Genomic DNA, 16,190 nt, shown 5'->3' on the forward strand with positions numbered 1-16,190 from the left:
CGCTCACATGTTTCTACACGAACTAATCAGGATCACTTTGTTTATGACACCTTACAACATTTGTAACAATCATAAAGCGGACCGTATTCAATAGTGTCTCCAGGAAAAGGTACCCAACTTGATCCATGTACTATAGACTGTTTAGGCTATTTACTTGAACTTGATCCAGTTTATGTCTTCACATAAAGTCCAAGTATTCATTATAATAGCCAAGGGTTCGTAGTTTATTGGATTTATTAAAAAACAAATTCACTTTCATTTAACAACACTTGTCTGAATAACCTCACATTAATGTTCACTGTTTACAAACTACAAGTTTTAGGACAGAGTACCCAACAACAACTAGGAGAAAATTGGTGCAAGTATGCACCAAACTAATCCGTTGTAGTATAAAAACAATGTCGTCTCCACGGGGATTACAATTTTACTTGAAATAGTAAATTATAATACCAAAAAGCAAAACTAAAAATAAAATATTAAAGTTGTATGGATGCTGTAAAGGAAATTAATAAAAACAGTAAATTGACAAACACATAAATATTATGCGATTCTGCTCTGGTGCATCCGAAAACGGAAAACAAGCAGAAAATGTAAAAAAGATGCGATATGAAGGTAAATCGAGGGGGAATCACTCTAATGCTCTAACTCACGTCTAGTTATACACTACTAAACTCAAAATGTTGAATGCCCAAATAGATATGGCTCTCTCCCGAGATACCAGAACATGTTTAACCCTAACGGCTCGTTGTAGACTAAACAAGCAATACATACGGTTTATAGGCACGAAAGGTTGAGTCTCATCCCTGAGTACTCACCATTCTACTTCAAAGAGAGAAATCTAAGTCAAATAGAGGCAAACACACAACACAGACTTTCCCAAGCCTAAAGTGAGCATAACAAACTAATAATGTTGGCCAAACAAAATTAGTAAGATGAAAGAATAAAAACACCTCTATTAAATCATCACAAATACATATGAGTTACTAAAACATAAATAGATGAGAGCTACAGTGAGTTCATCCCCCCGGTTTAGTTCATAACAAAATAAAAGAGAAGAATGGGTAGAGAAGAAATGTAGCCAATTGAGTAAGGAAGCTTCAGCAGCAATGAATATTCCCCTAACTCAGTGAGACGTAAGGTTCGACTTCTTCTTCGTCGGCTTCTCCTCGAAAAATGGAGTTTTTTTATGCATAAGTCAATATTAATTAAATTACTAATTTTTGGTATATTAATCTTATTTGTTGGGCATGATCTCGTAGAGTAGGTTAAAAATCGAAGAACTACATTAAAAACATCATTTTGTCACCTCTTTATTTTGATAACTTACTATTTTTATAATGTTGCAATTTCAAGCTCTCGACTTAACTTACTTTTTAACCAGCCACTACAATCCCATCAATAATTTTGAGGTTCATAAATGGATTTATTGATAATAATTTAGGTTTTAGCAACGGATTAGTTCCTTTCAAACTTAAAAATACGATACATTAGATATGAAATTAAAACTTTAAAAGATCGGAGATAAAATTGAAAAAACACTCTAGGACTAAAACATATATTTAGTGTAACTTTAACATTTTATTCAAGTACTAGTGGTGCTGTTATTCTTGAGGCAGTCATTTTGAGGCTTTGGAGTCGTAACCACAACGTCTTTTAATTCGAGTTCCCCAACGCTTTCAGCTGTTGCTAATTGAAGACTGCTGTTCATCTCTTTGCTTTTGCCCCACGACACCATGTATAAACCACATACAATCAACACTGCTCCAATTACACTGCAATTTACTCCAAACACAAACAAAACTCATTAATGTCACATAAATATAAAGGTCTACATCAAAATTATTCAAAAAAGTGCTCCCTAAATTTTAAAAATTTTTATTTTGGTCAATAACCTTTCAGGTTTGTTCTATATTGGTTCTCAAATTTTTGAAAGGTCTATTTTAGTTGTTGAATTTTAAAAAAGTAACCATTTCTTATCCTTGCTTTTATTTTGATTATAACATATTAATATCATAACATGTGTACTAACAAGTTAGAGTGAGTACAGCATGCATTTAAGCGGAGTATTAAGTACCTAAATTTTAGGTAGAACAATAATATCTAACCATGACTAAAATAGTTGTTTTTTTTTTTTTAAAGTACCATAATTAAAATAGACATTATGAATATTTAGGAACAAAAATGGTTACTTTTTAAATTCTGATATAGCAATAGATATTTTATCAACTAAACTATACTCGAATTGGCTTGTATCATTTGAAAATATTTGGCTCATTAATAATGAGGATCAAAGTTTATCCTCACCCCCACTAAAAAAAATGACAACTCATTAATTTTTACATTTCTTTCACTTAGTTGTCAAACATTCAGTGGTAGTGAAAACAAGATTGATCATTACTGTTAATGAGCCAAATATTTTCGAATCATCATGCTTTTTAACTTTACACGAATTAACCTTTTGTGACATTTAAGATGGTTAAAATTAACAAATTAAATATAAAAATGAAATTTACAGTTTAGGAAAGTGTACCTGCCAAGGTGTAATTTTTCGTCGAGACAGAGAGATCCTGCAATAGCTACGAGCAGGAGCATGAGAGGGCTGAAAACCGAAACATACAACGGGCCTCTCGCGCGTACGCACCACGCCATTATCACTACTACGGCTCCTGAAGCCACGATTCCCTGCATCCGAGTGCACGGTAACTAATTAATTATAAATAAATATAAATTCAATTTCAGGCTAATATTAAGAAAGAGAAAACAAAGTTGAAATTACGGCGTATGCCACTGTGAGGAGCCTGATATTCCAGCCAAGTTTCCATTGCTTCCAGTCCCTCTCCACGCACATTGATATTGCCACTCCCTGAATTGCTCCCATTACGCACATCAGCGCCGTGCTCGAGTAGTGGCACGGGTATATTTCCGTCATTTTTGTCTGCACCCGCAACCATAAATTTAACTCTTCAATAAATCATCCATGTTCACAATCAAAATTTGCCTCTTTTTAATTTCTAAACTTTAATTACAATTTTACAATTATGTCTGAATTTTAACACAATGGTGGCAGCTGGATAATTATATCCTCTCTTTGTTTGGAGTGATGTATCACAGCATAAGCCTTTATCCTTTGCTACTCAGAAGATCTTATATCAATAAAGATGTTGTCTCTCACTTGTATACGTGTAAAATTTTAGTCGCATTTTGAACAATATCAAGTCATTATTTATAGAACAATATTCACAAATTGAAGTTTAGAAATATATAATATATTTTGAAAACTTAATTGATTAAAGACCAAATGTTTTAGTCCCTAATGTTTCGTTGTTTTTTAAACTTAATTCTTTATATTTGAAAAAATTCAATTTAATCTCTTGTATTTAGCAAATACTAAAATAAAGGGAAATTATAAACTTTTTCATACGATGTTATAATATAATTTCTCCTCTAAATTTATACAAATTCAATAAGTATCACAATCAAATCATGTAAATTTATCAGAAGTCGATTTTAAGATTTACCAACACTAAAAATATATTTAAAAAATATTAACACATAAAAACTAAAAAAAAAAAAAAGAAATACTCAACAGTTAAAAGTTTTGGCGATTAACCTGGAGGATGAGCCAGAAAGAGTAAGAGACGCAGCTGGCGACGGCCAAGAGACATCCAAGCAATGGGTTGTAATTATGAGCGTTTTCCGGAGCATGTGCCACGTGTCGATCATTGAGAAAGTCAACGTGCGTAGTCCAAATGCGAATCTCGAAGCCTTTGTAGAAAGTGAGAAACATGGCCCCACCGATTCCCACTAATGTTCCCAACACTTTGGCCACCCCTTCCCTCCTCCTTATGTTCAACTTTTCCATCCTATATATATTAAAAACCTTTATCAATTAAATTAATTTCAATAATATTAATTTCATTGCCTCGTTCCATGGATTAGATTTGGTTGACTCTTTCAGACCAAGTCACTTATATTTATTCGACTCAAACGGTCTTTATTAGATAATGAACTCGATTTAATCTAATCATAAAATATTTTATTTTAATATTAATATCTTAAGTATTTATTTACATATTTTCTAACATTAAAAAAATTATTCAAAAAATTTAAAAATTACATTTCAAAATTTTTGGAGAATAAATCATTTATAAAGAATTAATGAATAGAATAAAATTAAAATAACATTAATTTTATGGTAAGTAAAACATTTTAAAATAAATAATAAATTCGAGTTAGTTCGATTCAACCTAAATTTACTTTAGGTGAACTACTGAACCAAACTAAGCTATAGAATTTTCATTTATTTGAATCCAATGGAACCAAATAAATTTATAATCCAACCCAAAATGATTTGAGTTGAGTTAATGGAGATTTTCGTGTCATCCAATTTTTAACCTCTTTTAGCTTTTCTTTGTTAGTTTCTGTTTTTTCATTTTCAATCCAAAACTGAATTGAGTTCCTATGGTATATGTTATGTGTAGTGGATGCTTACATCACATGTAAAATGGCATCCGTCTTCCCTTCTCTTTCGTCCCCACTTACTTTTTAAAGTGAAATAAATCTGAACTCTTTTCTTTTTTTCCAAAAAAAAAAATGTTTTGGTGGCTTCTCCCAAAGTAGAAAGACCTTCTACTAAAGCCAAGTAGACTTGAGATCAATCAAAACTATTCTAAAGTTTTGGAAAAAGTTACTCATATATTTACATGTTTTTTTACAATTCATTTATTTTTATAAGTTAAATATATAGTTTAATCTCTAAGTATGTGAGTCCTTTTTTTAATTTAAAAGTCTCGATCTCATTATTCATGTATATTTGATTTTTTATTAACAAAAATGAGGATGTGATATCAAAATGTATTTTGTTAATTTGTATTATGAACATATCTATACGGTATAAAAAATTCAATTTAACTAGTTTATTTTACTTTGTACTTACTTGACTTGAAATGAATCGACGTTATAATAAAATCGTATTATACTACCAATTAATACCAGTTTAGATAACCTTTTTAAATTTTATGTATATATCATGTTTTAATGTCTAGTCATAATAAGAATGTGAATAAATTCAAACATAAAACTTTACAATATTGGAGACAAGATTGAAAAATATAACAAATATTAGAGATTTAAATTTATATTTAGCCTTCATTTAAGGTTTTTTTTCCTTACGTTAATTAATGCTATTCTATAGCAAGATTCCAAACACCACTCTAATTTATGAATTTGTCAACTATTCAATTTCATCCATTTGAGTTCCAACAAAATTGATATATAAGTCATTCACAAATTTTACCTTCATGTCAATTGAATTTACACAATTCAATATATGAGACACATAAAATAACAACTCATGTGTGTCAATTTACTTCAGAATTTACAAATCAGTAATTCATATCATCATGCGAATTTAATTTGAATGGAATTGAATGTGACGCTAGAATTTAATAGGAAAAAGTAATTTTAAAATGTTGTAAATTATAGATTTAAAAAAAATAAAAAATCATTTGTTAAAACAAAAGCTTATCAGAGAAGTGCATTTATTATTTTTACCTGAAGGAGAGGGCGAGAAGGAAGGTAATGGCTGGACACAGATTCTGCATGGCTGACACGAATGTTGCTGACGTCATCGCCAGACTCTGAACGTATAAATTTTGACTCAACGTTCCCCTGCACGTCACCAAATCGTGTTTCTATTACAATATTACTGTCGATAATTAACTTTTACTGTTAAAGTATTTATCTTCTCACCTTTACATATTTAATAAATAAAATATTTATTACGATTTTATAAGTTATTGATCTTTACTCCAATTATTTTTTATTGTTGAACTAGGTTTATGTTTATATATTTAATTATATTCTCCGTTCAATTACTTACCCAAATAATCCTGAGAAAAATCCATATAAGAGTATCGACCACGACATCTTTGGCCTTTTATTTCTGTAATGAACAAGGTAAAAAACAATTTAATAATAATAGAAGTGAACACTATATGTAAGAGAAATAAAAAAGGAGAAAAACCTTTCAACAAAGAAGGCAAGAGGAAGGATGAAAATGGAGGCAAATATAAAACGAAAAGCAATCATAATCTTCAAACTCATTCCATCATTAACAGCTAATTTGTATAGAACATTAACCCCCGCAAAAACCATCTGAACCACAACCATTAGAATGGCGGGTTTGGCACCATGCAAGCCATTGCATATCCTTGCACCCGATCCCGACCCCGACCCCGACTCCGACCTCAATCCCATTGGGTTTTTGCAGCTTAAACTTTATATGCAAAAATGGAAAACCCAAATGCAAAAAAGGCTGTTGTTTAGAAATTGTAAGAGTGTGAAGTATTTATTGACAATGACGAAGGAGAAACATTGAACACATATCAAATGTCTTACATCACTTCTTTTGCAATGGATGACATGTAAAGTGCGTAAGGTTGGCAATTTCTTGCATTTCTTCGAGATTTCTCTCATTCACAATTCCAGACGTTACCAAATCAATCCCTTTCCAACCTTACCAAAAAAAAGTTATTAAGAAAAAAGAGTTTGTATTGATGTTTTAGGCTTAAATACATAATTTCGATCCCAATAAGTAATATGTGTACCATTCAAATTTCTTCTAAATGTTTTCCGAAGTTTTTACCAGTGGAGCACTACTTTTCAATTAAGATAAACTTGGTAACCAACAAGAATATTTCTGATAATTAATTATCAGAATTCTTTATAATTTGTATTGATGTGATATTAAAATATTACTATATTATAACTAATAATGTGATTAAGAACTTTTAATATTAAAAAAATATGTTTTCTTATTTTTTAGTAAAATTATAGATCAAATATCCCAAGGCAGGCTTTGGGAGCGATTTAGAAAGAATTATTGGTTAAAAGAATATTTAACTATAAGATATTTAATTATAAGTGATCACCTATGCCATAATAAAGTGAAATGTCGGGTGATAAGTTATATTTGTACTTAGCCGTTTCGGAAAGAACAGTTCATTTTGCTCTTATTAGAGAAGAGGAAGACCGGCAGAGTCTAGTTTACTACACAGCAAGTCCATGAGCGACGCCAAAGCTCGGTATCCGTGTATTGAAAAGCTTGCTTTAGCTTTAGTTACTAAAGTTGGATGACTAAGACCCTACTTTTCCCATCAGATAACTGTTCTGACCAACTTTCATTTGAGGCAAGTCTCGTCTCATAAAATGAGCATCGTAATTGAATGAATACGACATAAACTTTGAACCTCGGACAATACTAAAAACGGTCAAGCAGTGGAAGACTTCATCACTAAGCTGACCCTAGTTAGGTCGGGGGCTGATACTTGCGACCAATGGACTTTATACATATCAATGGCTCATCAAGCAAGAAAGGTTGTAGAGCGAGCTTCCTGCTCCTCGGCTCGGGAGATCTCCGCTTCAAGTATGCACTAAGGTTCAACTTTCGAGCTTCAAACAATGCGTTAAGTATGAGGTGTTGCTTGCGAGGTTGCATGTAGCCATAGGAATAAGAGTCCGTCATCTTCTCATCCTCAGCGACTTTCAACTCATAGTCAACCAATATCAAGCCAAAGATAGTCGAAGGGGGCAATATTTGAACAAGGTTTGAAAAGCTCCTCGCCCATTTCAAGGATTATGTCGTTCGTCAAGTACCTCAATCCTAAAATTCAAATGTCGATGCATTAGCTCGCTTGGCATAGGCCTACGAAACTGTCGATGCCAGTAGAAGTACTAATTAACGATCCCTCCATTGTAGCGCCTCTGCTTAATAGCAAGAGGGACGAGTGCAAGTGCACACTGTCACAAGTAATAATCTGTAAATATTCCAAGTTCGTCTCCATAGGGACTAGTTTTTCTTTAAAATTGATTTTGCAAAATTGTTGGAATGAGCAATCGAGTTTGGGAATAAAAATAATTGATTGGTTGAAATGCACGTTTTATAATTTAATAAAATAGAATTTTGAAACCAACCCTCATACTACTGACTAGTTTGAAGAGAAATGAATTACACCTATTAGAATCTCACACTAAATTTACTCTCTAATTGCAAACTGGTTCAACTCCTATTCCATACCGCTTTGGTTTGTTTAGAAGATTAAGTCAGTATTTAAAACATGTCTGTAAAATACTAGAAGAATCCTAAGTAATTAAAACTTCAACTTACGTTTAATGGGTAAGAGAGCCTATGTCTAGGATCTTGTTTAAGTTCTTATGTCTAAGTAACTTCCCATTTTATCTTGATGAACTTCGTTGATTCTAACCTTTTCAGAATTAAACTCAACTGTTGTGATTTAAACAAGTGGCCAGCAAGTAAAATCAACTAGATTAATTAACTCAATCAAGATAAGCAATTTGAGCGTAAACGCCGTGCTATCTGATAGATGTAATTAAAATGATGGAAACTAAGTCATTCGTAAGAGGGTTGGAAAAATTAATTTAGCTACTCATGGAATTAAAATAAATGCAATAGCAAAAGAAGATAACAAAAGAATTCATTTTCATTGAATCGGGAAAGAAGAACATAAATTAGAATAACTAGAGTTGCAATAAAATAAGCAAGGAAAAATTGTAAAAACAATAAAGGAAGAACAAAACTTAAAGCTGAAATTAAAACTTAAAAGCTAAAGTTGACAAGAATTTAGAAAGGGAAAGCAAAGGCATGGAAATGAGGTGTGTAAAAGTGATGCTTGGAGGCTCCTTTTATAGGCCATGGAAGTAACAAGGATTTGAGAAATTCAAGGGAAGTTGGCAACCACTTGTTGTAGAGATATTAGGAGTAAAACCAAATCTTGGACCAATTACTTGGTCAAAAGTTGTTATTTCCGTTTTGACAATCTAGCATCGAATGTGGCTGAAGCATTGTGAAACTGAAAAAATTCTGGCCTTGCAATGTGCCTGACGCATTGTGATCATAAATCTTCATTTTTCCTTACAAAATAAACATATTTACACAAATTAAGCTTCATTTACCTATACCTGAATTCCAAAGTCCCTAATCACAAATTATGCACATTTTTCCTAAATTATATGCATGAACATACATTTTCATCCCAAATATAAGTTACTTAAGCATGCAAACCTACCCTTTTTTAGCCTTAAATCAAGTCTTATCACCTCCATCAATTAGTTTGAACTGATGATGGATGTGTGATGAGTTTGACTTTTCATGGTAAAACTTATTTTCTAGGTATGTTTGGATATGAAAACGACTCATTTCCTCTCATATTTTTCGAAAAGTGATTAAATAGTGTTAAATAGTGAGAAAAGCTTATTATTTCTGGATAAATGCAAAGTGGAACGATTTGTAATAAAAGAAGATATTTTGTAGTCAAACATAGCAGAAACTCATGATTTTCCATTCTGCAGGAAAGTAGCGCCTGACGCTTTTTAAGGGGTTTTTCCCAAATCAGTTGCCTCAGTCAAAATCGACTTCGTTTGGACAAGAATCAAGTTTGTTCAACAAATTTCAAAGCTTAAGCAACAAGTTCCTCCTATTTTGGTGAGAAGTTTCAACCTACTCCAACCTTATAAATTGAAACCCTATAAATTGACGGGGTCTCTTCAGTACAATTCATCAACCAAATTTACTCCATTTTAGTCTTAGTTCGAAGCGAAAATTAGTTTGTTCTTATTTCTTTACATTTTATTGTTTTTCAAACCTAGTCTTTTATCGCATTCCTTTATTAAGCTTTGTTTTAATTCATTTCAAGTTTCAATTCATTTGTGTTTTGTTTATTACATTTCTTTAACTTTTTCTAGCGAGTTTTAACCCCCTTCAAGCTCGAAAGAGAAGAAGGTTAAGCCAGTGCTAGTTGTACCTTGGTTATTCTTTAAATTCAATCAATGGAAAATATTTTTCTTATTTCTTTGAGCATTTTTCATTATTTAATTATGCACTAATTTAGTTTTCAACCTCTCTGCGGAATGTCTGAGAAAAATCTATTTAATTTAACACGGGCGGAAAAACCAGGTAGCGCCTGGAGCATTTCTTAGTTAATTCCTCAAGCGATTTCTTAAGTTGGTCGCTAGGAAATTGATCTAAACATTGAAACCTAATACTGAAAAGGTTAAGTTAATTAAAATAATAGGGAATTAATATGGGATGTGACTTAGACATAAGTGCATAAACCACGGTCCTAGACATAGGTCCTCTAACCCATAAATATAAATGAGTTGATAATCATATTCTAGAATTGTAATCACGCATAGACATATGACAGTAGGTTATCCTAGGCTCTAAAACAACCAAAAGTGGTTCATGATAAGAGTATAGCTCAATTTCTAGAAAAGTATCAAGTAGCGTCTAATTCTTTCTCTAATCTATCGAGGTAGAGAATTCTCAACAATGTGCAGCCTAACACACTCAATTGGATGAACCCGATCAAAGAGTTCATCAGAGGAAAAGTCCCACCTGACATGGCCGAGGCTTGGAAACTAAGTTGCAAGGTCGGCCATTAGAAGCCTCGATTCGGACAAAGGGAACTATGTCATGAGAGAGATCCATGAAGGAGTTTGTGACAACCAATTGGGAGCCAGATCAATAGTAGCCAAGATAGATTTGATAGGGCTACTACTATTCACCAGCCATTAACTACGACATTAAGGGTGTGCAACAAAACTGATCGAGTGGATAAAAATCTCTTCTTTGTCCCAATTTGCAAGGCGTGTCCCTTTTCTTTTCTCATCTTCTCTCTCAAAGCCATGAATACGTTTTCTTTTTTATTCTTTGTACCCTTCACCATCCTCTTCTCCATTTTCTTCTTTAGTCATGGTGCAATTGCTCTCTGTTGGGATTTTCTCTACCTTCAAAAAGATTTAGAGACTCGTGCAAGTGCACACGGTCACAAGTAATACTTGGAAGTAATCCAAGGTCGAATCCTCAGGGACTTGTTGCTTTTCAAAATCAAGTAATCCAGTAAAATGGTTCAAATATGCAATTGTGATTTAGGAAGAAAATAATGGTGAAATGTTGTTGTTTGGGGTTTTAACTATCAAGCAATTTAATGAAACTCAACCTCCTTGTCTCCTACCTTAGTTTTGATGCAAAACATGGAAAACACACTATGTTGGGAAAATGAACCAGGCGCAATTCCTGACTTTTCTTGGAATTTGAGTTCTACTCTTTCACTACCGCTTTTGATTGCTGCAGAGGCTAGGGTAACCTACAATCATATTCCTATGTGTGATTACAATCCTAGAGAATATCTACCAACTCATTTGCATTATGAGTCAGAGGGCCTATGCCTAGGACCATATTTTATGCGCTTATTCCTAAGTCACATCCCATATTGGTTTCCTATTACTTTACCTAACTCACCTTTCCCAAGGTTGGGCTTTAGTGTATAAATCAAGTTCCCACTGGCCAAATGGAAAAAAGACGTAAAGAGAAGTTTTTAGAAACCAACCCAAAAAAGTGCCAGACGCAATCTGGCCAACATCCCGAGCGTGTTGAAAATCAAATCATTTGACTAAGGCATTCCACAAGGAGGTTGATAACTAATTTAGAACATAATTAAATGAAAGTAAATGCATGAAAACATAAAGAAAGTATTTTTCATTGAATTTAACTGAATAAATAAGTCGTACAAGGAATTCTAGCTTGACCCTCTTCTCTCTCGAGCGTGAGGGGAGTTGAAACTCGCTAAAGAACTTTAAAATAATAGAATAAACAAAGAACGGAAGTAAGAACTCGAATTAAAAGCACTACGAAAGGTAAAAGCGTGAAAAATGAAGAAATGAACAACTAGAACATGAACATAAACCCTAAAAACGTGTTCTACAACTAGAGAGCATCTAAAAGAAGATGAAATGAAGGATGGAAGGGATGATTTGCTGAGGGATGGATGACTTCCTTTTATAGCACCATAGGTTGGTTGAAACTCCCCTCCATTTTAGGTGGAAAAGGGTTGAGATTCACCTAACCACCTCACTTGGACTTGGACTCACGGTTTTGAACATGTGGGAAATGTCCTACTTGCCATTCATTAATCAAAACGTGCGTTTTGACAAATTGCCCTCCAAAAATGCACCAGGCGCAATTCTGCAAAAAAACAGAATTCTGTTATTTTCTTCCAACTTTGACCGTATTTATCTCATATTTTTCCTAAAGTACCATAGTTTGACTTTTATGCAGAAATAATCTATGTATGTTCTACTTTAAGAATATGTGGTCCTTTTTGGCAAATAATAATGGGAAATGGATCAAAAACGTGGTCAAACAGGGCTACCGACACATGTTTCTGCAGTAAAAAGTCAACCAACACTCTCTCCACCACTCTTATCTTTCTTCTGCCTAGTCCATCACCTTCCTCGACCTCTTCGACTGGTAAGTTTCTCTCTTCTCCATCTTCTCCCTCATTCTCTTCATCATTTGCATAAATTGGCCAGCATGAGCAGGCCAACGATGCTTCCGTCCCTCCCTCATCACTGCCGCCCTCACCTCTGTTCACTTCCCCTCTAACTTTCCTCTCATGCTGGCAAAGCACCACATTGGATCTATAGCAAGTACGGTGTGTCGTTGCAATGGTAGATCTGAGGTAGTGAATACTGCATCTGCAACCCTAAAATTCATGTATTCGTACGAATCGGTTAAAAAATCGTTAGACGGAATTGATAAACAGTCTGGTTCGGCTCGACTCAACTGACACGACCCGTCCCAAAACACCTATTAGTCCTAGAACGAGTCGCGCCGACCACAGACCCCTACTAGCTAAGAAGTCTATGGTCAATTTTCTTTCTTAACTTTGGCCTGAATTTTGACTAACAATTTCTGAATGGATGCACAATAAATCAATAATCTCAACTGAATAATCATTCTTACATTCATTCTAAACATTCATTGTTATCAAAAGGGTGCAGATAAAATTTCTTACAAACCAACGAAATTACATACAAAATGATATGCAACTCTTGAACTAATCTTGGTGGCAGAAGCCAAACTACTACCTCCTTGAAACTTAGAAACTCAGGTACAACTTGGGGCAAAAAAACAAATGATAAACAGTGAGCTGGGAAGCTCAATGAGTGGTAGGTTAATAAGAAAATATTCTCGTAAAACTTCTTTCATAAACAACTGAAATTAAGCTCTTAAAACAACTAAACAAAACTGAAGTAACAAACATTCTCATTTAGATTTCATAATGCGTGGACATGAAAATATTCTCAAGTAAGAAGAGTGCAGCTGCGAGTCTTTAGTGGAGTGACCTGCGGTTGACGAATGTTGATTAACTCGGTCAATAAGTTTGACCGATTAATCTCGTATCGTTGGAGCTTCTGATCTGTAGGTCCATTAGGTCCCCTTGCTAGCTCATAACGGGTAAAATGAGGATCAAATTTTGGGAATAATTTGAACTGTTCAAATTGCTCAAGGGAATATATGTATATTGATACATTATAATATATAATTAATTTTAAATTAAAACTATATATTATGAGAGATATTATTTGAATGAGATTCAAATAAAATTAATATGAATAAGATTTATATTAAAACTGTAGGTTAAAAATAATGTGCATAAGATGTACATTACGACTATAGGTTCTACGAGAGAAATGCTATAAAATATGAACCATTTCTAAAATCTTTCTTTCTAAGAACATTTCATGAAATTCTAAAATTCATTTATGAAATCTCTTTCTAAATAACATTTCATAAATGTATAAAAAAAATATTTCATAACTTTCTCGAATATTTCTTTGAAATCGTAAAACATTTCTAGATTCTCATAAACATTTCTAAATTATCAGACAAACGCATTTTCTTTCATTTTTAGCATAAATGCTAAATCATACATAATATATATAATTTCTCAGAAATTCTGTAATACTAGATAATAGAAAACGTTTAATAAAAATAACCACTCACGAATCCTTTAAACTGAGTCGTCATCTACTCCAACTTCTGCCTGACCTGAAATACCGATCCACTGCCAAATTAATTCATGCTTAATTCAATACAAACTCAACATATTCTTATTTCCAATATAAATTACATTATCTACCAAATTAATCCACATATCCAATTTTATATCTCATTCTCTCTCTTCATTAAAACACTTATTTTCTCTCTCATAACACTTACAAGTGGGTCCTACAACACTTCAATTTCTCTTTGTCTCACTTCACCTCACGTAATACACATTTATTTTTTATCCAATTTCTTTTCTTTTTCTTATTCAATTTTAATCCACAAATTTATATATCTCTCCCTCATCAACAATCCTTCTTCTTCTTCTTCTTTCACACATACCTACGACCCTTTCTTCTTTCTCCCTCACAGTCCCCCTTTTTTTTATCCTTTCTTTTTCTGCAATTTCTTCGAAAACCAACATAGTCCTGCTTAATTTGTACCCAAAAGATCAAAAATTAACTCTTAATTTCTCGGTCTTTCTCTATCATTCTTCTCCATCTTCAAACCCTCTCATCTCATCTTTAACCAATTTGTTTCCCATTTACAGCATTACTTCCCAACAATAAACCTAAAAAAGACCACAAAGCAGAACTTTATACTCTCTGTTCAAGGAGAGTTGCAAGTACACTATTTCCTCTAAACAATTCCTTAAACATAACAATAAGAACCCATTAATTCACAAATTCAAAGGGTTTCTTAAAGAAGAAAACCCACAACTAAATTCCAATTTTCACACTCTCAAGCATACTTACCAATTTCACTCCTTCCTCTAAAAATCTCAAATTCTGCACAAACTAAACTTTAATCTTCCTTCCTCCTCTGTTTTTTTCTTGTTCTTCGTTCTCCTCCTCTTCTTTTCTTTCTTTTCTGTTTTTTTCTTTCCTTTTCTTTTCTTTGTTTTATCTCTTCTTTTATTACTTAACACATGTCACACACTAAAAAAAACAAACGCACGTATCCAACAAAATTCTGTTCTTTTTTTTCTCTTTTAATAAAAGCTGAAAGACCATTATACCCTTCAAACTTTAACTTCAAAAATTCCAATTTTCTCTCTCTTTTTTTAATTTCCATATTTTCTTCTTTTACTAAAAAAACAAACGGTCCTTACATCAGCTCAGTTCGATTTTATATCAGTATATTATTTTTATCAATTTGTTGTCGGTTTGGCTCTAAAATAAAGCCAAACTGAACCGTTTACACCTCGTACACCATACTAGAAATCCACCAAGAAATGTGATAGATGTCAATGCTCGTGAATGTTCTACATTGACCTCTTGAATTGTTGACTCCAATCTCGAGCCTCTAGCCGTTTGCACAGTGGGGTTTAGATCTTATCGGCCCACTTCCAACTAGCAAGGAGCATACGAAGTATGTCATCGTTGCAGCTGATTACTCCATCAAGTGGGTGGAGGTCGAGCCTTTGGCAACAATAATTGAGGCAAAAATCACCAACTTCGTCTGGCGAAGCATAGTATGTCGGTTCGGTAAACCGTATGCGCTCATCATGGATATTGGCAAGCAATTCAATAATCTCCGCTTCAAAAAATTATGTGCAGAGCTCGGCATAAAATATTTCAGCCTATTCTCAACTCACCCTTAAGAAAACAAACAGGTTGAGGTGATAAACAAGATCAAACGTGAGTTGAAGATGAAATTGGAGTCGCTGAAGGGGCAGTAGGTCAAGGATCTACCCAAAGTATTATGGTCATACCTAACAACACCTTGCCGAGCTACGAGCGAGACTCCATATAGCTTGGTGTTCCGATCGGAAGCTGTCATACTAGTACAGATTGGAATATTGACCCTACGTGTAGAAGACTTCGACATTCGAGCTAATGACGAAGCTCTTCTCCTGAATCTTGACCTCTTAGAGGAAAAGAGGAACAACTCCATTGCGAGTAGTAGAGTACGAGAATCGTATGGTTAGATACTACAACTTGAGAGTGAAGCCTCGAGCCTGCAGGTCGAATGATCTCGTCATCAAAAAAGTATTCCAACACGTTAGAGCATTTAAGCCTAATTGGGAAGGACCATATAGGGTGAAAGAGATACTTCGGCCCGACACCTACATTTTGGCTGATCTACATGGCAACAAGCTGCCTCATCTCTAGAATATTGAACATCTCAGGATTTATTATCAATAAATGTAAAGTAGTCTTGTACAACGTTCTGAGGAATAAAAGTGGTGACATTTTTATACTTATAAGTTAAATTTACTCTTAATTTCACTTTTAATTCTAAGTAAAATTTAAATGAGGGCAAGGATGAGTATGGAACA

The 16,190-nt window shown here is 33.5% G+C and overlaps 1 protein-coding gene across 2 annotated transcripts; it reads right to left on the reverse strand.

The window, feature by feature from the left end:
• Positions 1 to 1,409: 1,409 nt before the first annotated feature.
• On the reverse strand, positions 1,410 to 14,798 carry LOC111022970 (WAT1-related protein At1g25270-like). 2 transcript variants are annotated; one of them, XM_088122392.1, is made up of 8 exons: positions 14,665 to 14,798; positions 13,868 to 13,912; positions 5,882 to 5,944; positions 5,554 to 5,670; positions 3,611 to 3,863; positions 2,777 to 2,935; positions 2,531 to 2,682; positions 1,410 to 1,772 (listed from the first exon to the last, which is right to left on the reverse strand). In XM_088122392.1, the coding sequence occupies exons 3-8, from the start codon at positions 5,926 to 5,928 to the stop codon at positions 1,583 to 1,585; spliced, it is 918 nt and encodes a 305-aa protein (XP_087978518.1). In that variant the 5' UTR covers positions 5,929 to 5,944; positions 13,868 to 13,912; positions 14,665 to 14,798; the 3' UTR covers positions 1,410 to 1,582. The 2 variants fall into 2 exon arrangements, with proteins under 2 accessions (XP_087978518.1, XP_022155995.2); XM_022300303.2 differs by lacking the exons at positions 13,868 to 13,912; positions 14,665 to 14,798 and adding an exon at positions 6,026 to 6,305.
• Positions 14,799 to 16,190: the final 1,392 nt, after the last annotated feature.

The sequence above is a fragment of the Momordica charantia genome, assembly GCF_013281855.1.
Source record: "Momordica charantia cultivar OHB3-1 chromosome 4 unlocalized genomic scaffold, Mcharantia_2.0 BLBB01000004.1, whole genome shotgun sequence".
Taxonomy (NCBI): domain Eukaryota; kingdom Viridiplantae; phylum Streptophyta; class Magnoliopsida; order Cucurbitales; family Cucurbitaceae; genus Momordica; species Momordica charantia.

Excerpts from the sequence above, each read along its gene's own strand:
- LOC111022970 (XM_022300303.2), bottom strand. The coding sequence starts at position 6,258 with ATGGGATTGAGGTCGGAGTCGGGGTCGGGGTCGGGATCGGGTGCAAGG. Across the intron at positions 5,671-5,881 it reads TTTTTCTCAGGATTATTTGG|GGGAACGTTGAGTCAAAATT; the intron begins GTAAGTAATTGA and ends GGTGACGTGCAG. Across the intron at positions 1,773-2,530 it reads GAAAAATTACACCTTGGCAG|TGTAATTGGAGCAGTGTTGA; the intron begins GTACACTTTCCT and ends AGTAAATTGCAG.